Source organism: Herpailurus yagouaroundi, unplaced genomic scaffold, assembly GCF_014898765.1.
Source record: "Herpailurus yagouaroundi ecotype Mexico unplaced genomic scaffold, PumYag 220, whole genome shotgun sequence".
Lineage (NCBI taxonomy): Eukaryota > Metazoa > Chordata > Mammalia > Carnivora > Felidae > Herpailurus > Herpailurus yagouaroundi.
In genome coordinates, this window is record NW_024412451.1 from 7151754 (window position 1) to 7176789 (window position 25036).

Genomic DNA, 25036 nt, shown 5'->3' on the forward strand with positions numbered 1-25036 from the left:
AAAAGGTTTTCTTAGAGGGAAGATCATTCTAGTTTCTCACATAAGTGTGAACTCTAGGGAGTTGCCATGGAAAGAGGTAAGCTACAGCTGACCCTTGAACAACACAGGAGTTGGGGTACCGACCCTCTGGGGCAGTCGAAAATATAGATGCAACTTTGACTCCCCCAAAACACAACTAGTAATAGCCTATTGTTGATTGAAAGCCTTACTACCAACAGCCAGTTAGCACATATTTTGTATATGTATTATATACTGTATTCTTACAATAAAGTGAGCAGAGGAAAGAAAATGTTAAGGAAATCATAGAAGAGACAGTATATTTATAGTACTATACTGTATGGAAAAGAATCCGTGCATAAGTGGAGCCAGGCAATTCAAACCCATGTTGTTCAACAGTTAACTGTATATAGATTAGACAATATTAAAGGAGATCTCAACTTGGGAATCTCCACAAAGAACAGGAACTTAACATTTTTTAATAAAGTAAGGTTTTAAGGCCTTTGAGACAGAGCAGAGAATAAAAAGAGAACCTTTGAGTAACCCCAGAGTGGGGAAAGAGAGAAGCAGATAAGTGCATAAGAAGAGACCAGGTTGGGGTGCCTGGGTGGCTCAGTCAGTTATGTGTCTGATTCCTGATTTTGGCTCACATCATGATCTCATGGTCCTGAGATCAAGCCCTGCATTGAGCTCTGCACTGGGCGTGGAGCCTGCTTGAAATTCTCTGTTTCTGTCTCTTTCTGCCCCTCCTCCATGCGTGCACTCCCTCAAAAAAAGAAGCAGCTTTAAAAAAGAGAGAGATGAGGTTACCGTGGAAGCAAAGCATCCAAGCGGGGGTGGGGGGGGGCGGGTTGGATGTCATGAAGGGAAATAAGTATTTCCCAACGGGGCAGGAAGGTGTATTAGAAGACAACAATGAATTCAAAGTTTTCTCTTAGCAAGACATGGAAGGAAGAATTTCATAAAGAGAGGTGAGAGGGACTCTGACAAGTGATGAAGTGGGAAGATGTGCAAATCTAAGCAAGAATAGTCCTAGGGTAAAAAATGTTGACATCTAAGAAAAAATAGATAGGGATTAGTTCCACGAAGAGATCAAGCAGTATGTTTTCCTCTAAATTCGTACAGCGAGAAAGAGTTCTCATCTGAGGAGAAAGATACACAGAAGTTCCAGTTCTGTAGCCCCAGACACCCTCACCACTATGATGCCTTCCTGAAATGACAAGAAAGTGATTTCCACAGCCTTCCCCTCCCCTCTCCCCCTCCCCCACTGCTGGTTTTCTCTCACCTGGATGGGTTTGACTTTGGACTTCATCTTTGAAAATCCATGGTGGTTCTTCTTGTTCCAATTCAGAGAGTGAATCTGGTTGGCAAGCTTGATACCCTGTATATGGGAAATGACAGAAGACTTATTAGGCTCATCAAACTGCCCTGGGCTCTGCAATGGTATGAGGGCGATACATGTTAGGGACTGCACAATTTGCATGTCGCAAATCAAAGGCTTTTCTCTGAGACAAGGAGAGCTTCTACCTTCACATCAGGGGCCAGGGAAGGGACTGAAAACCTACACTTCAGCACAGACACGCCACAGCCCTCAGAAGCTGACAGAGGAAAGGCCTCCGAGTGACAGGGAAGCTGTCCTCACCCAGTGACACCAGGTTCCTGTAGTTCTCCAGCATCACATTCCAGTACAGGTCCTTCTGGGCGGGGGCCAGGAGCTGCCACTCCTCCCACGTGAAGTCCACGGCCACATCCTCCAGTGTCAGCGATTCCTGTAACAAAACGGTCCTCTTTGGAAGTATTTCCCTTTTATTGAAATGGAGGGTGCGAGGTAATAGAAAATATATATATTGGGCTCTGTCCCTGGTTCCTGGCAGAGCTCCTAAAACCCCTATAATTTCCTAGGTGATAAGGGCCCTGGGAGCATCTTTTATTTTCTAATTGGTCTTTAACTCCAATTTCTCACAGGGTTCCTGAAACCGTTGTAAATTCCTAAGTGTTAAGAACAGTATGAATGTCTTTGTTCTGATGGGGCAACTGGCTGGGCTCCTGGATGCTGCTGGTCACCAGAAAGACCAAGCTATGATTAGAAGCTTGGAACTTTCAGACCAGTTAACTTTCCTTAATTCTCATATCTCTTGAGATATGATATCTGTTCTCTTGAGAACGGAGAGGGGCTGGAAAACAGTTAATGATCAATCATGCCTAGGTGAGGAAGCCTCCATAAAATCCCTAAAGTACAGGGTTTGGAGAGCTTCTGGGAGGATGGTGCCTGGAGAGGGGGTGGAGGCTCCATGCCCTTTCCCACACACCTCACCCTACACATCTCTCCCGCCCAGCTATTCACCTGTGTCCTTTATTACCTTTTCTAATAAACTGGCAAGTGTGTTTCCCGAGTTCTGTGAGCCACTCTAGCAAATTCATTGAAACTGAATTTGAACTGGAGGAGGGGTCGTGGAGAACTTCCAATTTGTAGCCAAATCAGACGGAAGTTGTGAGTAACCTGGGGACCTACTGTTTTTCAATTAACATCTGAGTAGGGGACAGTCTTGTGGGAGTGAGCCCTTAAACTGGAATCTGATGCTAACTCTAGGAAGTGTCAGAATTGATTTGAATTGTAGGCCACCCAGCTGGTGTTAGAGAATTGTTGGGGGGGGGGGGTCCCCATGCCTGGCATCAGAAGTGATGTGACTGTGGCAGTGATATGAGAGTTAAGGAGACACAAAGGAGGAAGGGTGAGGTTTTCCCTACTCAAAAGGAATGTGAAGGAAGTGGTTCTGCTCATTTTCACCTTGTAAGCTGTTTCTATTCTTATTTTTTTCAATTAATCACAAAAGAAGCAAAGTCATTAAAATATTCAGTCATTCTTTTATCCCACAAATCACAGATATCTGTGATATGCAGCCATTAAATCCTCTTGCTAACCTGAGATCATTTGCAATCTGTGTATTTCAGCACCTATTTGTCAGTCACTGTATGAAATGCTAGGGACATCAGGGTGACATAGTATGAGTTTATGCTCGTAAAAATGTCTTCACAGGTGTAAGCATTTGCCTACATAGATTCACGTAGATATATGCACACACAGGCATGCACATATACACACACACACATAGATACACATAGGTAAATGCCAGAACACAGGAACACACTACCAAGCATGTGTTAATGATGTGCCAGAGAATTGTGGGCCAAAGAATGTATGGAGGGGAACTTTATCACTATGTGTACTATATAATGAGCCTTTTACATTGAAAATGTATCTGACTCTGTGGTTCTTCCTGACACCAAATACATGGTCTCTTCCAATACTAATTTTCCAAGTCTCTGATTCTCAGACACTGGGCATCCTATCATTCAATCCTATCTGACACTAACTATTCAGAGTCAGCATCAGACCTTAACCGGCTTAAGGGCTCACTCGGTTCTACAAGACTGCCTTCACTTCAGAGACCGGTCACAAGTACCAGGTCCCCATGTTAGCTGCACTTCTATGCAACATGGCTATAAATGTGGGGTTCCCACAACCTTCCCCTCTCAGGTGTGATTTTGCTAGAACTCACTCAGGAAAATATTGGACTTAAAATTACAGTTTATTATGGGGGCACCTGGGTGGCTCAGTTGGTTAAGTATTCTGCTTCGGCTCAGGTCATGATCTCACGGTTTGTGAGTTCCAGCCCTGAATCGGGCTCTTTACTCTCAGTGCAGAGCCTGTTTCCTGTCTCCCTGTCTCTATCTCTCTACCCCTCTCTCAAAAATAAACAAACATTAAAAAGTTAGTTTATTATAAATCATACTATGAAGAGGTACTCAGGTGAGGTCCAAAGAGGTCCTGCGTGGAGGAGCCTCTGTCCCCAAGGAGTTGGGGTGCACTGCCCTCCTAGCAGGTGGATGGATCTGCCCACGTGGAAGCTCTCTGAACCCTGTCAAGTTTCTATGGAGGTTCCGTTACACAGGCACGACTGATTAAATCACTGGTTACTGGTGACAGAACTCCAGCTGCAGCTCTTCTCCTGTCCCGAGTTCCAGGTGGAGCTGAAAGTTCCAGCCCTCGAACCAAAGCTTGGTCTTTTGGGGGACCAGCCCTCATCCTGAAGCTATCTAGGGGCTTACCTTGAGTCACCTCATTAGCATAAACCTAGATATGCTCAACGGGGCTTGTCATGAAAACAAAAGACACTCCTGCCACTTAGGAAATAATGGGATATAGGAGCTCAGCCAGGAACCAGAGACAAAGAGCAAATACATATATATATTTTTATTATGCCACAATGAGTCATTTGTGTAATTAAAGGCAGTACAAAGGTGGAAGGTGACAACTCGATCTTGAACAGAGAAGGCTCTGTTTTCTGAGATGAGCTGAAGTTCTAAGGCAACCCTGTGTAGATCTCAACAACCCGAGCCAGCACCAGATAAGAACTTGTAACTCCTTCTGGCCAAATCTGTACTCAAACACCAGTCCAGCGACCTGTTCACAGAGGGCCTCTGAAAGGTGTGCAAACCTTCCATTTTACTGGGCACTTCCAGTTCTAGTCAAGGACAAATCCAGATGGAAGTAAGGCTGGGTATGGAAGTCATCGGGCTGTGGTCTCCTCAAAAACCAGTGTCTACTGAATTCTACTTGATCTACTCCCACAGGGGACTCAGAATAATCAGGTAAGTAACAACCATGCTCATACACCGATTAGAAGAAGGCTGCTGAGATCACACAGCCTACCAGGTCACCTCTGGAAAAAAACCATCAAAGAGAGTTCCTAACGCTTACGTGCCATGAAATGGTGACCTCTCCTGAGGAGCTGATATGCTTTGTCCTGAGTCAAGGCATCTGATGTAACTTACCGTGATTTTCTGGCTGGAATGACTGTCAGAGATAGTAAGCAGGTACACACTGATGGTTGTACCAGCAGGATCCTGCAGATCCATACACCACAGTCCAGCACTAGTCATGCACGAACTCTAGGAACAACGTGTTCCTGATCCCACTCTGCCCTAATTTTGAAGGGACATCTATTTCTCCCCAGAGCCCATTTTTCCCCATTTACACTTTTTATTTAGTCAAACTGATTTTTTCAGGCCTCCCCAAATCCATGAAAGACTCAACTTTTGAATACAACAAACCAAAAGTCACTTGGGCCTTCATCATTTTCTTCTGTTTCAGAAAATGCCCAGTAACAGGGATGTTAGTTCTTCTGAATCTGCCCTAATTTTCTGTTCAGAAATCTTGGTCTTAGGACAAGGATGTCCCACGAATGGCCGTATGCAACTCCAAGAACCCCTACTCGTCCTTTACTGGATCTCTTTTATTCCTGAGAATCCAGGACCTGTGCGGTGAAGGGCAAGTTCATTTTGGATGATCCATTCGCTCTGGGCACAGACACGGACACTGCTGCTGTGCACCCACCTTAAGTCAAAGTCAGTATCTGTAACTTTCTCTTTACTTGGTGCCCCCAAAGGCTTTCTAACCCAGGCAAATAAAACATAACATCTGAATGTGGGGGAGGCATGCCTTTCTTCTGTGAAGCAGAAGTGGCCTGAATGAGGGGTGCCTAGATGGCTTAGTCATTTAAGTGTCTGACTCTTCATCATGGCTCAGGTCATGACCTCACAGTTTGTGAGATCAAGTCTGGCATCAGGCTGTGCAATGACAGTGCAGACCCTGCCTGGGATGCTCTCTCTCAAAATAAATAAACTTAAAAAAGCAGCAGCAGCATGAATGAGAAAGGGAAAGTGGGAAGAAGGACATACAGAAGGTTAGACTCTGGACATATAATCCCTTAAAATCCACATCCCCATTTGTACTTGGTTAAATGGTCCCCCCCCCGCCCGCCAAAAAAAGCTGTATCCATGTATTAACCCCATGAACCTGTGAATGAGACTTCATGTGGAAAAAGAGTCTTTGCCGATGTAATTAAGGATCTTAAGAGAATCCAGGAGTATCCAGATGGACCCTACATCCAGGGAAGATGAGACCACGTGAACATGGAGGCAGAGTAGAGACAAGCTGCCACAAGCCAAGGAACACCTGGAGAATCTGTTAGAAAAAGGGAAGGAAGTGAATGGATGTTGGGCAGATGTGCTGGAAATACCCAAGACCACCCCTCAGGGTCAGTGATTAACTAGGACTGACAGACCTCAGCAAATTATTACCACGAAAGCATACAAAGCAAAACAGCAACGAGAAAAAGTCCAAATGGCAAAATCTGGAGGAAATCAGGTGCAAGCTCTCAAGAGTCCTGTCTCTGTGAAGTCACACAGGAAGCCTTTACCTCCCCCAGCAACACACAATGTGTTGGCTTACTAGAGACATGGTGCCCACGGCTCTTACTGGGGGCTGTTCATGTAGGCACCCACTGCCTAGCACATGCCAAAATCCCAGATTCCCAGAGGAGAGAAGGTGTTGAGAATAAACCATACTGCTTGAAAGAACGGTTTAAGCACAGTGAGCCATTCAATAGGGACTGATGGGAACCCTCCCCAAAGCTAAGTTCCCAGATGCCAGGCAAGGGACCTGTAAGCAACCTTGCAAGAAGGCCTTTCTAAAAAGAGCTGTGTTAACTCTTTTCTGCAACAGCAAGTAACCAACTGTGTCTGCTACAATATATTAGCAGGTTAGGAAAGTCCTACGGTCACCAAAATTGACGCTGAGAAAAACATTCCATAAAAATCCAAAACCTATTTCAAACTTGAGCCCTTAGTCAGTTAGGAATTCATTACTTCCACAGCATGAAAAACAAAACAAAACACTACCTGTAATTTTTTTTATTAACACCATGCTCTAATCAGCTGAGCTAACCGGCCACCCTACCTGTAATTTTTTTAATACATACAATACACTACCATTCTCATGTTTCTAAAACTCACACAAAAGATTATGTATTGTTTGTAGATACATACACATCTAGTAAAAGCATGAAGACGAGTGATATAAAACAAGATAGCAGTTATTATAGGAAGGAAAGAAAGACTGCACCTCCACCCCCCTCCACTGCTTCAAGTCAGTCCCAAATCCGGTTGTGACTTATCTTTCTGACCAACTGGCTATAAATCAGGTTCCCATGACCTCCTCCTCGGGTGCAATTAAATTGAGAAAGTGGCTCACAGAAGTCAAACCTTTTACTTACTAGGTTACCAGCTTATTATAAGAGGCTGTCACTTGGGAACGGTCAGAAGAGAGGCAGATGGCATGGGGAAAGGGTGTGGACCTTCCTTGCCCTTCTCCTGGTTCTCCACTCTCCCAGCTCCACACGTTCTCCAGGCCAGCAGCTCCCTGAACCGTGGCCATTTGGGGTTTTATGGAGGTTTTATTACATAGGCATGATTAACTCATTGGCCAGTGGTGACCGATTCCACCTACAGCTCCGGTCCCTCCCCAGAGGTTAGGGGGTGGCCTAAGAGTTTCAACCCTCCAATCACAAAGTTGGTTCCCCTGGCAACCAGCCCCCCACCCACAGATGCTTAGCAAAAGTCGCCTCATTAATATAGCAAAAGACACCTTAACCACTCTCACACTTGGAAAATCCCAAGGATTTTAGGAGCTCTTGCCAGGAACAGGGACAAAAACTATATATATATATATATATATATATATATATATATATATATATACATATATATATGTATACATATATACGTGTGTATATATATACATATATACGTATATATATATACGTATATATATATATTTAGTTTATTTTGGGAGCAAGCAAACGAGAGAGACAGAGCGCACGAGGGCAAGCTTGCGAGCAAGGGAGGGGGAGAGGGGGAGGGAGAGAGAGAAGAGAGAGAATCCCAAGCAGGCTCCACACCCAGGGCAGAGCCGGACGCAGGGCTCATTCTCACCAATGGTGAGACCATGACCTGAGCCAAAATCAAGAGAATAACTAAATATTTTAAATATTCAAAAGCAATCCAAATAGATGCAAGTATTTAATCATACTCTAGTCACAACATCACTCCTTCTTTTACCTGTTTATTAGTGTAGCCACTAAAACAATTTTTTCATAAGAGAATTTGTTTCATGGAAATGTTTAGAATATGAAATTAACTAAAAAGAGCAAATTATCCCAGTATTCCCAGAGTTTATCTGAATTGTGAAAATTAAGCAGAGGGACACCTGGGTGGCTCAGTCGGTTAATGATCGACTCGGGCTCAGGTCATGATCCCAGAGTTGTGTGATGGAGCCCCGAATAGGGCTCCGTGCTGATTCTCTCTCTCCCTCTGCCCCTCTCCCCGGCTTGCGCACTCCCTCTTTCTAAATGAAAGGGAAAGAAAAGAAAAGAAAAGAGAAAAGAAAAGACTTGAAATACACTTCTGATTAAAAATTATGTTTGGGAAATAGAATTTGGGAGGTTACAAATGTTGTTTTACTGGTGTCAGAATCTGAAAGCAAATATCCAAATAAACTTCCAGTGAAAACGTAAGTTTGGTTACAGTAAAGTCATTTTTAACAGAAGGCTTAGCAGTTTAGATTTGCTTAATCCTTGATCTCCCTAAAATTCTTATCTGTGGGGGCCTGAGGAGCCTTGCAAACCAGTCGGTGGAGAGGAAACTGAACAGCGCTTTCATCGACAGATACCCACTCCCCTCCAGTTCTCAATCCCGGAACGCCCCGGCACAGTGACCCGCACAGACCCCAAACTCTGACCTCACGATCTCCACAGAGCCTGAATGCCCGACCACCGCAGTCCCCCGGGCCTGGCGGCAAAGGCATCGCAACCTCAGAGCCACGGACCTCCGTGGATCCTCTCCCTTCCTTAAGCTCTTCCGCCGAGATTCACACGCTGATCTGGGTTCTCCCCGAGTCCACTGCGACCTCCGGCGGCCACGCCTCACCTCTGCGAATTCGCCCGTTCCCGGCCGCACACCCAGCTCTGGGGGCACCGGCTACGGCGGCCGGGGCGGGGGCGCGCGAGCGTCCCCACTTCCGGCGGCACCATGGGCGCACGCGCGCTGCAAGGCGGTCTTTCGCCCCCGCGGTCTTTCCGCCGCTCACCTAGGGGGTTCCGGTCAGATTACTGGCGCCTACGTGTGTCCCTCCCATGGGGAAGCTCGCAAACAACGCTGCGCTCGCCCGAGAAATGGTCGGAAACGAGCGGGCTGTGAGCGCGGCCTTGTTGGCGGAACGTCAGGGGTCTGTGGAGCCGGGAAGGGGGCGCGGGGGAGGGAAGGGTCCGCTCGGCTGGGATCTAAGTGGGCATCCCAGCCATTGAGGTTAGGCTTGGAAGGTGTGCTGGAGCGTCGCGATCTAAATTCCCAGCCAAGGTCGCCTTTTGTTCCAGGCCTGTTTGGAAAACACCAATAGTTGAAATCTGGAAGTATGGGCTATGAAATAACGGGATGTAAAAGCAGCTGTGACGCTATCGTAGCTTCAGCAATGCGGTGCGAATGGTTTTTGAAGAAATCACGCACCAGCATTCTTGATGGCAGTGTCATCAGGTCTTAAAGCCTGCTGCTTACAGCTAACGTTACTGGAACCTCCGAGGATTCTGGAGCATCTGCGTGCCGTTTTGCCGCATGGTGCGCGGGTCCGCGTTCTCTGCGCCCGCCTTCTCTGCGCTCTAGGCCAGGCTGCCCCACGTGCAGCGGCTTTGAGCCCTGACAGAGACATATCAAGTGCTGCAAACTTTTCAGACGATATACATGAGTCAACCGTGACTTTGTGAAAATCTCCGAAAGCTGTTAAAACTACCCCATTCCAATAGGAGCTGCTGTGAATTTTTTTTTTTTAAAGATCAAAGAAATCTGAGAATTGGCTCGTGCACAAATTGGGCTGCTATCCAATTTAAAATGTAGTTTCTTTGGGGCGCCTGGCCGGCTGGCTGAGGACCATGCGACTTTTGATCCCGGGTTGGGGAGTTTGAGCCCCATGTTGGGTGTAGAGATGAAAAGTTTTTTAAAAAGTATCTTGTGTTCATTGGCTATTGAGAGTTGTCTCTTCCGTGAATATTTGCCTATTGGTTTTTACTCTTGTCATTTTCTTACTGATTCGTGAGAGTTCTTTATATAATCTTAAGTTTTCATCCTTTTTCGGTTAAGCATTAAAAAAAGATCTCAGTGCGCAGCTTGTTCTTACTGTTTTTGATGTATTTTAGATGGAATATCTAATTTTAATGTAGCTGAAATTTAACAATCTTTCCTGTTGTAGTTTCTACCTGTCTTTTAAAAGAAATCCTTCCCCTCATTAAGATCATAGTCTCTTTTATTTTCTTCTAAAACTTTTAGGGTTTCACAGGTCAGCACCTTATGGGCAAAATCCAGCCCCCAGTCTGTTTGGCTTTGCCCTTAAGATTGGTTTTTTTTTTATTAAAAATTTTTTTCAACGTTTTTTATTTATTTTTGGGACAGAGAGAAACAGAGCATGAACGGGGGAGGGGCAGAGAGAGAGGGAGACACAGCATCGGAAACAGGCTCCAGGCTCCGAGCCATCAGCCCAGAGCCTGATGCGGGGCTCGAACTCACGGACCGCGAGATCGTGACCTGGCTGAAGTCGGACGCTTAACCGACTGCGCCACCCAGGCGCCCCTGTAATTAAAAATTGTTTAATGTTTATTATTTTTGAGAGAGAGAGAGAGCGTGAGTGGGGCAAGGGCAGAGAGAGAGGGAGACACAGAATCCGAAGCAGGCTCAAGGCTCTGAGCTGTGAACACAGAGCCCTATGCTCATGAGCCGTGAGATCACGACCTGAGCCGAAGTCGGATGCTCAACCGACTGAGCCATCCAGGCGCCCCTGGTTTCTAAATTTTTAAAGGGTTAAATATATGGAGGTTGTATGTGGCCTGAAAATTCTAAAATACTGTCTGGCCCTGTGTCAAATCAGTTTGTTGTTTTTCAGTCTTAATACATGAAGCATTGATTTGTGTAGGGTGTCAGGTAGACACCTTAATTTACTTTTTCCATAGGATAACTAATTATCATTGGACTGTTTTAAAAATAACCACCATAAGGGGTTTGGCCAGCCTTTGTCCCAGGTTCCTAAGAGGTAATCTCTAAACCCTTAGAATTTCCTGAGTGATAGGTGTGTCTTTTTATACATGAAGGGCCCCCAAACCACAAGGTAGTTTCTGCTGAGGAGATGACTCCCCTCAGGAGCTGGCCAGCCAGAAAAACCAACCATGTGATTAGAAGATTGAGGCCTTGAGCCATACGATATCATTCTGACCTCCAGGGGCTAGGAGAGACTAGAGACTGAGTTTGACCCCAACTCGATCATGTCTGTGTAACAAAACCCAAATTAGACCTCTGGATAGGAAGCTCAGGGGAAATTCCCTGGTTGGCAATACTCTTCAGTATGTCATTTCTCAGTGCCCGGTGGGTGATGCATCTTGAAGGGTGATGGAAGATTTAGGTTTACAACTTTACAGACTCTTCTCTATGTGTCTCTTTTGGGTTGTTCTTATTTGTACCTTTATGCTATTATAAAACTAGAATAAGAATAGGACTTTTGGTGTTAAGTCTCTCTTTTTTTCAAGTTTATTTATTTTTGCGAGAGAGGGAATCCCAAGCAAATTCTGCACTATCAGCATGGAGCCCTACCGGGGACTCAAACTCATGAATCTTGAGATCATGACCTGAGCCAAAGTCAACAGTTGGTCGCTTAGCCGCTTCACCGACTGAACCACCCAGGCACCCCTGTAAGTCTTTCTTATCTGAGGGTGGATATGGGAACTCCTAAATTTGTAGCCAATTGGTCAAAAGGTGAGAGTGGCCCTGGGAACCCCTGAACTTATAGCTGGTGGCTGAATTGAGGACAGTACCCTTAACCTTGATTTTAACTAACTCTGAATCATACCCCTTTTTGCACTGACTTGTAATGCCATCTCAGATATCCATATCCAATTTCCATGTGTATAGATCAATTTCTGAGCTGTCTTTTACAATTTGTAATCTGTCTCTATCCCTGTACTTGATACTGCAATATATTAATTACTATTCATTTAGAGTAAATCTTGTTTGTTATCAAGTAGAGCAAAACCCCCATCATATTTCTGTGTTAGAATTGCTTGAAATATTTTTTGGCAGTTTGTCTCCTGTGAGAATTTTAGGACTGGCCTGTTAGGATTATAGAAACCCGATCGGGATGCTTTTTGGTTACACAATAGATAATAATACAAGGTCCTTGCATAGCGTGTCAAGGAGATTGGACTTTTTTTTAAGTCCATAGAGAGCTACAAATGTATTTATTTATTTTAATGTTTATTTATTCATTTTGAGAGAGGGAGAGAGAGAATCCCAAGCAGGCTCCACACTGTCCGTGCAGAGCCCGAAGTGTGGCTCAAATTCACGAACCATGAGATCCTGCCTTGAAGTGAAATCAAGAGTCAGACGCTTCACCAATTGAGCCACCCAGGTGCCCCAATGAATTTCTTAATAGGATTTCAGGACTGAGTGAGCGTGTTGCGTTATGTTATAATAAAACCAACCCCAAAATATCTGTGGCTTAAAACAACAAAGATCAACTTCTCACTCGTATTCCATGTGCCTGTGGGTCGCCTGGGACTTCTGCTCCACATCATTGTCCTCACTCGGGATCCCTGGATAGGACTCCTCCCTGGAATATTACTGGTTCCTAGGAGAGATGGAACCAGAAGATAGAAGAGTACAAACTGGCTAAGGCTTCTGCTGATTCGTCAACCAAGCCTACCTCATGGTGATATGTAACTTCAAATACGTGGAGAAGCACAGTTGTTCTGTGTGTGTCCCAAAGGAGAAAGACTTGTGCACGGCCAGCCCTAATGACTTTCACAGCCCTCTACGAGGACTGAAATAATGGGGGTATGAAAAATGAAAATGACAGAAAGAATGGAGATGCAATTGTGCATAGGACTGTAGGCCCTAGAAACTATAGCATTTAAGTCAGAGGGTCTGATAGGTGTTGGAAACGGGTACTTAACACTGACAAAACCAGGGACCTCATGGCTAAATTGCTGGATTACAAGACAAGTCAGTGATTTTAAGAGCATTTTGCAACGTCTTCTAAAACCCATGTACACTGGGGGTAGCCTCAGTCACACAGGTGAGCCAACCTGGATATCCAGCTTAAGGAATGTAGGGCTAGTCAGTAATGTCAAGTGTATACCTCTGCCTTCTGCCTTGTTTTTTTACAGCTTTCTGGTACCATGTGTTCCTTGCTTTTATCTTTCATTTAAAAAAAAAAACAAAAAACAAAAAACTTGAGTCACATACAAAATAAAATTCTTAAAAAAAATTTTTTTTAACATTTATTTATTATTGAGAGACAGAGGGACACAGAGCACGAGCAGGGGAGGGGTAGAGAGAGGAGGAGACACAGAATCTGAAGTAGGCTCCAGGCTCTGAGCCATCAGCACAGAGCCCGACGTAGGGCTCGAACTCATGATCTGTGAGATCATGACCTGAGCCGAAGTCCGTCACCTAACCAACTGAGCCACCCAGGCGCCCCACAAATAAAATTCTTAATTCCCACTATCCAGCATCAATATATGCCTTCCATTCATCAAGATTATTTTTCTAATTGAGGAATTTTGAGATAAACCAGTGATCCTTGGGTTTATATAATCTGATGCTCAGTAGAGGGCAAGTCTTGATGTAAAAATACCAAGAGGACCTGAATCCACACAGTAACAAGGGTCCGCAAGGAGACCATCGCCAGATAAGTCCTCTGCAGATACTTCTTCAACATGCCAGTTCTGAAAACCCACTGCCAATTTTAGGGCCGTTACCTGTTACGATAGGATGGGGAAGTAAACTCGGAGGGGCCCGTACCATGTCGTGAGAATAAATGCAAAGCTTTATTCTTTTTTAATATGGGCTTGACATGTTTTTGCACCAGCCGCCACAATGCTGACAGTCAGCACAAGGTGAAAAAGATAAAGATTCTGTAGCTCAAAGTAGTCTTCTGTCACTGTTACACTTCCCTTGCACCCCAGGCAAACCATGGCTAGTTGAGAGAGAAGCCATGGGTCCGCAATTCAATCACTAGCTCCTAGTCTCACGTCATAGTGAAAGAATAGAGTCAAATGACATTGCCAATGGGTTTGTCAAGAAAGAGGTAGTTTATGTAACTTTCAATCTCACAAGATCCTGTAGATGCTGTAAATGTTTTGATGAAAGTCTAGGTTTGGAATTAAAATTTGAGAGAGAAGTGAGAGTAGTCTTTGCTGTACTTTGGTTGGTATCTGATAGCAGTTCCTTCTCTGCAAATACAGTTTGACTGACAGAGCGAGCAAGGATGAGCGATGAACCACATATTTTCCACCTTGGTAGTGAGTAGATTCTTCCCCTTTTAATATTTTGAACATGGCCAGGCAAAGTTGGGAAGCACTTATCCTGCTGACTTTCCTGTTGGAAAGTGGTTTGGGGTGGGAGCTCTGGAGGGTCAAGATGGTGAAGACTCTTGATTCACTGAAATGCTTCTGGGCTCACAGGTAAGAATCTTTGTCTTCAAGAGAATAGTGTTCTCCTCAACTTCCCAGGCTTTACACTCAAGACAATGGAGAGCTTCCAGTCATTCCAGAACAAATCCTTTGGGAATGCACACAGTAGAACAGTAGTATTTATTTTGCTAACCATAATGTCACATTGTAGTTGACATGCCATTATGACCCTTCACACCCTCAAGATTTGCAAACTTTCCCCATGTGCAAGACTAGCGGTGCCTGGGTTTGGGATAGAAAGTCTGTCAGCGTCCCTGGGATTAACGTGAGCCTTTCTTTTTCTTTTCTTTTTTTTTTTTAATTTTTTTTAATGTTTATTTATTTTTGAGAGAGAGAGAATGAGAGCAGGGGAGGGGCAGAGAGAGAGGGAGACACAGAATCCGAAGCAGGCTCCAGGCTCTGAGCTGTCAGCACAGAGCCCGATGTGGGGCTTGAACCCGCAAACCATGAGATCATGACCTGAGCCAAAGTCGGACGCTTAACCGACTGAGCCACCCAGGCGCCCCAAACATGAACCTTTCTGACTTTTGTCTCCTGCTGTACTGTACTGCTCAGGGTGGGCATTACCACCTAGTCTACATCGCTTATTGAAAACAGAGGAAGAGGATCTACCCCCTTTACAAAGGCTGCTTCTGGTTGTGTGACCAGTGAGTATAAAAGACCCTGAGTAAACTTGTGCCTTGATTTCCCCGAAACTGAGACACTTCACATGTATGTTGGTGGCTTATGATTTAGAGACAGTGTGCTGTGACTGAAAAAGGTCCCTGGAATCTGTGCCCGCATGTTGCAGAGCACCTTGAGGTTTACCTGTTTTATTTTTTCTCAGGCTATGTGGTAGCATTTGTCTTTATTGGAGTCTTCTGTAAGTGTAAGTCGTGGAGCTGTGGGAGTCCATTCAGTCACCTCAAACTGGGTACCTGCTGTAGTGGTACTTCCCCCATTTTAATGTAAAACAATGTGCTTGGAAAGGAAACCTACTTTAGTAAAATTAAACTCATTTTGTCTTAGAGTTTAATTCCCATGAGGGGGTGCCTGGATGGCTCCACTCTGACTCTCGATTTTGGTTCGGGTCATGATCTCGTGGTCAATGAAATTGATTGGGCTCCAGGCTCCGTGCTGACAGTGTGGAGCCTGCTTGGCTCTCTCCCTCGCTCTCTGCCCCTCCCCTGCTCTCTCTCCTTGAAAATAAACATTTTTGGGGGGCGCCTGGGTGGCGCAGTCGGTTGAGCGTCCGACTTCAGCCAGGTCACGATCTCGCGGTCCGGGAGTTCGAGCCCCGCGTCAGGCTCTGGGCTGATGGCTCAGAGCCTGGAGCCTGTTTCCGATTCTGTGTCTCCCTCTCTCTCTGCCCCTCCCCCGTTCATGCTCTGTCTCTCTCTGTCCCAAAAATAAATAAACGTTGAAAAAAAAGAAAATAAACATTTTTTTAAAAAGAAAATAATTTGTGAGACTTTCCAGCTACATTCTACGGAAGGATTAATAACACCTCTAAGGTTTCACTTACGCTCTTTCAAAGGGAAGCATAGCTTGTGTAGTATAGGGAAAATAGAAGCCTATTTTATTTATTATGAGAACAAGTTACATTGTCCAATCAAGCAATACCAGGACCAAAGCTAGTATTTATTTCTGTCTTAATATCAGGGACTATCTCACAAACTGTTTAGAATTCACAGGGGTATACAACGTGTGAATACTTGGCATTTTCCAACCCTAAATATCTGATCAGTTTGGAAGATACAAAATTCTTTCTTAAAGATACTTCCATTGTATTGCATCCGATCTAAAATACCTTTGGATGTGTGATGCACCATTATTTTATGTACTAAGCTCTCTATTTGAATATGTCAAACCATAAGGGCGGATGGGTGGCTTAGTCGGTTAAGCGTCCCACTTGAGCTCAGGTCATGATCTTGCAGTTCATGAGTTCGAGTCCTGCATTGGGCTCTGTGCCGACAGCTCAGAGCCTGGAGCCTCTTTTGATTCTGTGTGTGTGTGTGTCTCTCTCTCTGCCCCTCCCCCACTCACACTCTGCTTCTCTCTCTCTCTCAAAAATAAACAAAAACGTTAAAAAAATTTAAATATGTTGGGGCAACTGGGTGGCTCAGTTGGTGAAGTGTCCGACTTTGGTTCAGGTCGTGATCTCACAGTTCGTGAGGTTGAGCCCTGTGTCGGACTCTGTGCTGACAACTTGGAACCTGCTTTGAATTCTGTGTCTCTCTCTCTTTCTGCCCCTCCACCACTCATGCTCTGTCTCTCTCTCAAAAATAAACATTAAAAAAATTTTTTTAAATTTAAAGATGTCAAACCATCAACTGTATGCTCCATTTTAACTTCATTTTTAATTATGTGGGGGAAAAAATTCTATCTTGGAATTGTTGAAAAAATGTTTTACTGAAGAAAGGCTACAAATCTTCCAGGCCCATTTACAAATACCAGTAAATAGAGGCATGGCAGAGGAGGAGATATTCAGTATTTTATTAATTTTTATTCATAAAATAAATTTTATTAATTTTATAATATAAATTTATTTTTATGAATAACTTTTTTATTACTAAAATAATGAACCGTGTAGTTCAATTACAACAGATGTAATGATGTAAAACTGCAATGCAAATATTCTATTGGCAAGTTTTGAGTACATTTAAATATGTGTCCTAGGGAGTCCCAATTGGTATGATAATACAAGCAATTCCCAATTATGAACAATCATTTCAATATTAAAATAGATGTAAAACCCATATTCTCACATAGTTATATAATTTTTGCTTTATTTTTTGACAGGTATATTTACATACTTAATATTTCCCATAATTGTCTATTGTGTCACAATTACAGAATATGACATCCCTCATAAAACAACACCCATGAAAGATGATTCCTCAGATTCGTTAAAGTATAGATTTTTTTTCCTCAGTGTCAGTTCTCTGATTATCAGCGTAGCAGGATTTCATGCCAACAACATCTTCACAATCTATATACACACACACACACACACACACACACACACACACACAAATCTTCCCTCCTATTTGTTCCCTCTGGGCTACATTCACCTGAAATGTACTGGGGAAGGGATTTCCTGCTGTCTGGCATTCTACCCAGTACCATCCTCTTATAAGCGATGACGTGTGAGCTTGGGGAAAAAAAAAAAAAGTGTGTCCACATTGGTAGCCTTTGTTTTGCTCCTATGTAAGCTCTGGTGTTATGAGCCATTCACTCTCAAAGACAAGTTTTGGATATTTCATGATTTCTCTCCCCTATGAGTTTTCTGATGTAACAGGAGGCTGAATTTGTGGGAGAAAGTTTTCCAACACTCACTGCATCCATAAGGCTTCTCCCCTGTGTGAGTTCTTTGATGGATAATAAGATGTGACTTCTGGGCAAAAGATTTCTGACATTCGCTGCATTCGTGGGGTTTCTCTCCCGTGTGTGTTTTCTGATGCAAAACGAGGCTGAACTTAATAGGAAAAGTTTTCCCACATAAACTGCATCCATAGGGTTTCTCTCCTGTATGGATTCTCTGATGAATAATAAGGCTAAACTTGTGAGAGAAAGTCTTCCCACACTGGACGCATTCATACGGTTTCTCTCCTGAGTGAATTCTCTGGTGAATGAGGAGATAGGACTTCCGGCTGAAGGCTCTGTGGCATTCGCTACACTCGTAAGGTTTCTCTCCAGTGTGAGACCTCTGATGAATAGTGAGGTGTGACTTTTGGGTGAAAGCTTTCTGACACTGACTGCATTCATAAGGTTTCTCACCCGTATGTGTTCTTTGGTGTAGGATAAGACTAAACTTGATGGAGAACGTTTTCCCACATTCATTGCACCCATAGGGTTTCTCTCCTGTATGAGTTCTCCAGTGAGTATTGAGGAGTGACTTTACACTGAAGCCTTTTCCACATTCACTGCAATGATAAGGTTTCTCTCCTGTGTGAGTTCTCTGATGTCTAATGAGCTCGGATCTCTGGATGAAGGCTTTTCCACAGTCACTGCATCCGTAAGGTTTTTCCCCTGTATGAGTTTTTTGATGTAAAATGAGGCTAAACTTAAGGGGGAAATTTTTCCCACATTTGTCGCAACCGTAAGGTTTCTCTCCCGTGTGAGATCTCTGATGAATAATGAGCTGTGACTTGTTGCTGAAGCTCTTCTCACACTCACCACACCTGTAGGGCTTCTGTCCTGTATGAGTTCTTTGATGTGAGGTGAGTTGTGACTTACCGCCGAAGCTTTTCTGACATATGCGACACTCAAACCGTTTCTCTCCTGTGTGAGTTCTCTGGTGTTTATTAAGGCATGACTTATCAGTAAACGCTTTCCCACATTTATTGCATGCATAAGGTTTCTCTCCTGTGTGGGTTCTCTGATGTAAAATGAGATGGGACTTCCGGCTGAAGGCTTTCTCACATCTACTGCAACCATAGGGTTTCTCTCCTGTGTGTGTTCTCTGATGCCTAATGAGGTCTGCCTTCTGGGAAAAGACTCTCCCACAGTCACTGCAGTTAAACTGTTTCTCTCCTGCTCGAGTCTTCCAATGTTCAATAAGCTGTGACTTATGGCCGAAAGCCTTCAAGTGTTCATTAAATTCATTATATTTTTCTCCATTATGAGTTTTCCCATGCTTGGTATAAAGAACTACTTTGTCGTACCCATTAAATTCCACTTTGTTTCTTGCATAGCTTTTATTCTGAATAATGTGCTCTACGTTAGGTTTCAAGTGTTTCCCAAGTATGTCAAATGTATGGGATCTTTGTGCTAAAGGGACATCAGAATTTAAGCTTAGAGACAATATTTTTCTAAATGGGTTATTTATGTGGTGACTCTCCATAGCTTCAAGGTTGCCTTGGTTTTCTTGGTGCCAGTCTGTATGACTATCCACTTGCCAGATGTCATCTAGAAAGGAGACCAAGGAACCACAATGATCATGTAATAGAAGGAGTGGAATTTCATAGCAAAGGCCAAGCAGAGAAGAGGAAACGAGACTGGGTATACAGTGAAAGTCTGAGACATTTGTAAGTGGAAGGAAGAAAAAAAAGGGAATAAACTAGAAAATGAGAAGAGGGACAATTTACGAATGCTGAGTATATAAGAAAAGAAAGCTATAACTGTGGGTTAGGGAAACAAAGATGAGAAGCCAGGTAAACTGAGGATGCCAGGGAGAAAGATTAATTAGGACAGCAAGTTCCAAGATGCACTAGAGGGGGATCTGATCCAAATACAAAAGAGAAGGAGATGTATTCTTTTATTTTCTTTTATTTTTAATTTTTCTTTTTGAAGTAGGCTCCATGCCCAACACAGGGCTTGAACTCATGACCCTGTGATCAAGAGTCGCACACTCAGGGCACATGGGTGGCTCAGTTGGTTAAGCGTTTGACTTCGGCTCAGGTCATGATCTCGCGGTTCGCGGGTTGAGCCCTGTGTCGGGCTCTGTGCTGACAGATCAGAGCCTGGAGCCTGCTTCGGATTCCGTGTCTCCCTCGCTCTCTGCCCCTCCCCCACTCATGCTCTGTCTCTCTCTGTCTCAAAAATAAAATAAACATTAAAAAAAAAAAAAAAAAAGAGTCTCACACTCTACTGAATGAGCCAGTCGGGTGCTCCCGGAAATGTATTCTTTTAAAAACCAAGAGGGGGCGCCTCGGTGGCGCAGTCGGTTAAGCGTCTGACTTCAGCCAGGTCACGATCTCGCGGCCCTGGAGTTCGAGCCCCGCGTCAGGCTCTGGGCTGATGGCTCGGAGCCTGGAGCCTGTTTCCGATTCTGTGTCTCCCTCTCTCTCTGCCCCTCCCCCGTTCATGCTCTGTCTCTCTCTGTCCCCAAAATAAAAAATAAACGTTGAAAAAAAAATTAAAAAATAAAAATAAAAACCAAGAAAAAGGGGAGCCTGGGTGGTTCAGTAAGTTAAGCATCCAACTCTTGGTTTTGGCTCAGGTCATGATCTCACAGTTTGTGAGATTGAGCCACATGTCAGGCTCTGCATTCACGGTGTGAAGCCTGCTTGGGATTCTCTCTCTCCCCCCCTCTCTGTCCCTCCTCTTCTCTATCTCACTGTCTCAAAATAAATACATAAACATTAAAAAGAAATAAAAACCAAACAAAAGAATCCTAATATGGAGAGATTAAAAAGTGGAATCAAGGGGCATCTGGGTGGCTTAGTTGGTTGAGTGCCGGACTTTGGCTCAGGTCATGATCTGATGATTCATGGGTTTGAACCCCACATCAGGCTCTGTGCTGACAGCTCAGAGCCTGGCGCCTGCTTCGGTTTCTGTGTCTCCCTCTCTCTCTCTCTGCCCCTCCCTTGCTCGCACTCTGTCTCTCTCTCTCTCTCTCTCTCTCTCAAAAATAAACAAACATCAGGGGCACCTGGGTGGCTCAGCTGGTTAAGCATTGGACTTTGACTCAGGTCATGATCTCACGGTTCATGAGTTCAAGCCCTGTGTCAGGCTCTGTGCTGACAGCTCAGAGCCTGGAGCCTGCTTCAGATTCTGTGCCTCCCACTCTCTCTGCCCCTCCCCCACTCACAGTCTGTCTCTCTCTCAAAAATAAACAAACATTAAAAATAAACAAACATTAAAAAAAAAGTTATAAACGGAGAGGGAGGGAGGCAAACCATAAGAGACTCTTAAATACAGAGAACAAACTGAGGGCTGACGGCGGGGGTGCGGGGGAAAGGGGAAATGGGTGATGGGCACTGAGGAGGGCACTTGTTGGGATGAGCACTGGGTGTTGTATGTAAGAAATGAATCACAGGAATCTATCCCCAAAACCAAGAGCACACTGTATACACTGTATGTTAGCCAACTTGACAATAAATTATCTTTAAAAAAATTAAAAATAAAAAAAAAAAGAATGAGATAACAAAAAAAACACTTTTTTTTTTTCTCGTGGAGTCAGTATTAATGTTATGTGGGAGCTTACATCCCCTCTTCTAAGTCATACTCAGAGCTTAAAAACTTCAAGATTTCTCTGAACAACAATAGGTACCTCCCCGTTTCTGACCAAATAGAAATGTACTTCCATTTATGCCCCGGGGATGGTTTCTCACTCACCTGGATGAATCTGACTCTGGATTTCTTCCTCTGTTATCCATGGTGGTCCTTGTTCCAACTGGTAGAATGCATCTGCTTTGGTAACTTGACACCCTACTCAAGGAAAATTATAGCGGATCCATGGACCCACATACTTGGGCTTACAAGGCCTCTGAAAAACGGGGAAGGTTGTTTTTAAGGGCCCGAACAATTTGCCTCTTGGCCAAGTAAAGGCCTTTTATTTTGGGAGCGAGAGAAAAGCACTCTGTTTGTTAAAGGCCAGAATGTACTAAAATCTATGAGGTATGAAACTCAAGTTCAAAAAAAGTAAGGTACTTGTAAGGCTCCACACATTTCATTGCTGACAAAAGAAAGGCAACTGATTGCCTGCATTACCCTGGGAAGGCTCTGCTTACCCACTGATACCAGGTTGCTATAATTTTCCAACATCACATCTTGATACAGGTGCTTCTGAATGGGGTCCAGGAGCTGCCACTCCTCCCATGTAAAAACCACAGCCACATCCTTGAATGACGGTAAGCCCTGCAATAGAACGTTCCTATTCATTCTAAAGGGATTATCATTGGTTAATACTATAAAAATAAGTATCATATAATAATTTTTCAGGTGGTAAATCATTTGCCTTCTACATAACTAGTTCTGCATCATACTTTTTAGGAAAAACTAATTTTTTATTTAAAATTTCCTATCTTTGGGGCACCTGGGTGGCTCAGTCAGTTAAGCATCTGACTTCGGCTCAGGTCATGATCTCATGGTTCGTAGGTTCGAGCCCCACATTGGGCTCTGTGCTGACAGCTCAGAGCTTGGAGCCTGCTTCGGATCCTGTGTCTCCCTCTCTCTCTGTTCCTCCCCTGCTCACGCTGTGTCTCTCTCTCTCTCAAAAATAAACATGAAAAAAATTTAAATATCCTATCTTGGTGCTTCCAATCATTCACTGATGTACATGTTCACTCTTTCATAAGAGACATAGACAAGAGCATCCTCAAATCCTTTAATCTTGGCACCACGTACAACCTATGTGAACGCACCTCTATGTCAGACACTGCACTGGATACTCCTTTGTACGGAAGACTTGCTTCCACCCTGAAGGAGCATACTGGCTTGCAGAAAGAGGAATGGAAGTGCACAAGTCTACAATACATATATAGAGGGCAAGAAAGAAATACATACCTTGTGGGCACCAACGGGGAGCAGAAAAATTATAAAGGTTGAACTTCAGAGGGGTAAGGAGAGAGGTGCATGGAATTCAGGAAAGAAGTAACATGAGGGGCACCTGGGTGGCTCAATCGGTTGAGTGTGTGACTTAGGCTCAGGTCGTGACCCCATGGTTCAAGGGTTTGAGCCCCATATAGGGCTCTCTGCTGTCACAGCGGAGCCTGCTTTGGATCCTCTGTCCTTCCCCCTCTCTGCCCCTCCCCCACTCATGAGCATGCGTGTGCTCTCTCTCAAAAATAAACATTAAAAAATACAAGAAAGAAGTAACATGAATGACAGCACAATGAAAAACCATGAGCATTTAAAACCCGCAAATACATCCTAAGTTGTGAAACCAAACGACTGAATTTAAAGCAGGTAGAGCACACTGTAAGCACTCAAAAAAAAAAACGTTCACTTATTATTTTTTGTTACTGAAATGTTGATAGGGATGGATTTCCAAGGTACTGGCTTAAGTACACTTAATAAGTTACAGAAAAGTACATGAACTATAATCTCAATTATGACAATGGGTTATTAGGGTCTGTGCAGAAAAGGGTTGACTCCGCAGGCTTGGGTTGCCCAAACCCCGCATGCTGCAAAGAAAGGCCTGTCTTCAGGAAGACCAGCCATTGACTTGCTCCTGGGTGATAACCTCTGAACCCCTGGAATATCCAGCCCAATACAGGTGTTTCCACATTCCTGAGGCTTGGGCTACGCTCTATCAGTTAGAATTTGGGGGGCCTGGAGACTGAGTAGCTGAGGTCAGTCACATATGCTAAATGCCTATGTTGACTGACATTCAATACAACCCTGGACACCAAGCTGCAGGTGAGCCCCCCTGGATGGCAGCACTTTCCACCTGTTGCTACACATCGTCATGGGGAGAATTAAGTGCTATTCGAGCTACTCCACTGGGTTAGGATAGCTGGAGGCTGATGCCGAGTCTTTCCTGGATGCTACTCTGTATCTTTTGCCTTTGCTGATTTTACTTAAAAAAAATTTTTTTAAATGGGCTCCACAACCAGAGTGGAGCTCAGTACGGGACTTGAATTCATGACCTTGAGATCAAGACTCAGATGCTTAATTAGAAAAAAAAAAAATTAAGAGTCAGATATTTAACCAATTGAGCCAAGCAGGTGCCCCTGCCTTTGCTGATTTTAATCTGTATTTTTTCCACTGTAATAATCCATAACTGTGAGTATAACAGCTTTTTTGAGTCCTTTTGAGTTCTTCTGGAGAATCATCAAGACGGAGGGTGGGCCAAGGACCCCCAACTCAAATATATAAAAATTCATAGTTATATATGTAATTGCTGACAGGGAAATTCAAAACAATACATATAACTTTTTAGATTATTTATTTTGAGGGTGGTGAAAAAGGATCAATGAGGGACTTACAAGTTTATCTCTAGAAACTTCTGTACTATTTGCAACTTTAGACATTGAGACTATTTTAAGGTTTACTAATATAATTGGAAAAATGTTATAATAGAAGAAATGAACTATGAACTGACAGTTGACATCTGAATTTTGCGGTGTGAAAAGATTACAAAGGAAATATTCTAAGACTTCACTAATAGGTTGGGGTTTCTCAGCCTCAACCCTACTGACATTTTGGGCTGGATAACTTCTTGTGATAGAGCCTGTACTGTGTGCTGTAGGATGTTTACCAGCATCCCTGGCCTCTATTTACTAGATCCCATTAACAGTCATGACAATCAAAAATGTCCCAGAGGGGTGCCTGGGTGGCTCAGTTAAGTGTCAGACTCTTGATTTTGGCTCCAGTCATGATCTCACAGTTTGTGGGTTGAAGCCCCACATCGGACTCTGCAGCTGGCAGTGCGGAGCCTGCTTGGGATTCTCTCTCTCCCTCTCTGCCCCTCCCCTGCTTGTGATGTCTCCAACTCTCTCAAAGTAAATAAATAAACTTAAAAAAAAATGTCCCATACATTGTCAAATGTCCCCTGGGGAGACAAAATCATCTCGAATTGAGAATCACTGATTTAAAGAAAAAATTTAATTTTGAGAGCTGTTTGTGGAAGACCAAATGATGGTCTTAGAATCCATCCATTCTTGTTGATAATCTAGGTGTTATCCCTGAATACAGTCAGACCACCAGGAAGCTGTGGACGTGAGCTACACTGTTTTGAACCCCTAAAGCACTCTGATCACTGAGTTTGGCTCTGGTGTAACACCACTGGCTTATCTGTGGATGGCTGAGAAATAATCAAAGGAAACTCACCACTTTTTTAGTCGTTTTCTATATGTAGAAGGCACTGAGCACTAAGCAATCTAACCTAAATACCCACCAAAGAAATGTCTTCTACTTATGTGACAGAAACTATCTACTCTTCTAGAGGATCTTTCTCCTTAAGGTAAGGCAAATCGCCAGTG

At 43.8% G+C, this 25036-nt stretch overlaps 1 protein-coding gene and 1 long non-coding RNA gene across 6 annotated transcripts in view; one reads left to right on the forward strand and one right to left on the reverse strand.

The window, feature by feature from the left end:
* The window catches only part of LOC121018936 (zinc finger protein 649-like), a 37351-nt gene that overhangs the window by 8832 nt on the left and 3483 nt on the right, over positions 1–25036 (reverse strand). The window contains exons 1-4 of one of the 5 annotated variants that reach the window (XM_040458035.1): positions 8827–8956; positions 5858–6025; positions 1640–1766; positions 1283–1378 (exon numbers count right to left, since the gene is read on the reverse strand). In XM_040458035.1, the coding sequence (XP_040313969.1) occupies positions 1283–1378; positions 1640–1766; positions 5858–5875 (241 nt within the window). In that variant the 5' untranslated portion in view covers positions 5876–6025; positions 8827–8956. Of the gene's footprint in view, positions 1–1282; positions 1379–1639; positions 1767–5857; positions 7559–8638 lie in introns of those variants that run through there. The other 4 variants (XM_040458033.1, XM_040458032.1, XM_040458038.1 and 1 more) reach the window with 4 other exon arrangements.
* On the forward strand, positions 10475–24451 carry LOC121019032 (uncharacterized). The gene is made up of 3 exons (XR_005785404.1): positions 10475–10517; positions 22678–22681; positions 24197–24451. It is a non-coding gene; the product is annotated as an uncharacterized LOC121019032 (long non-coding RNA).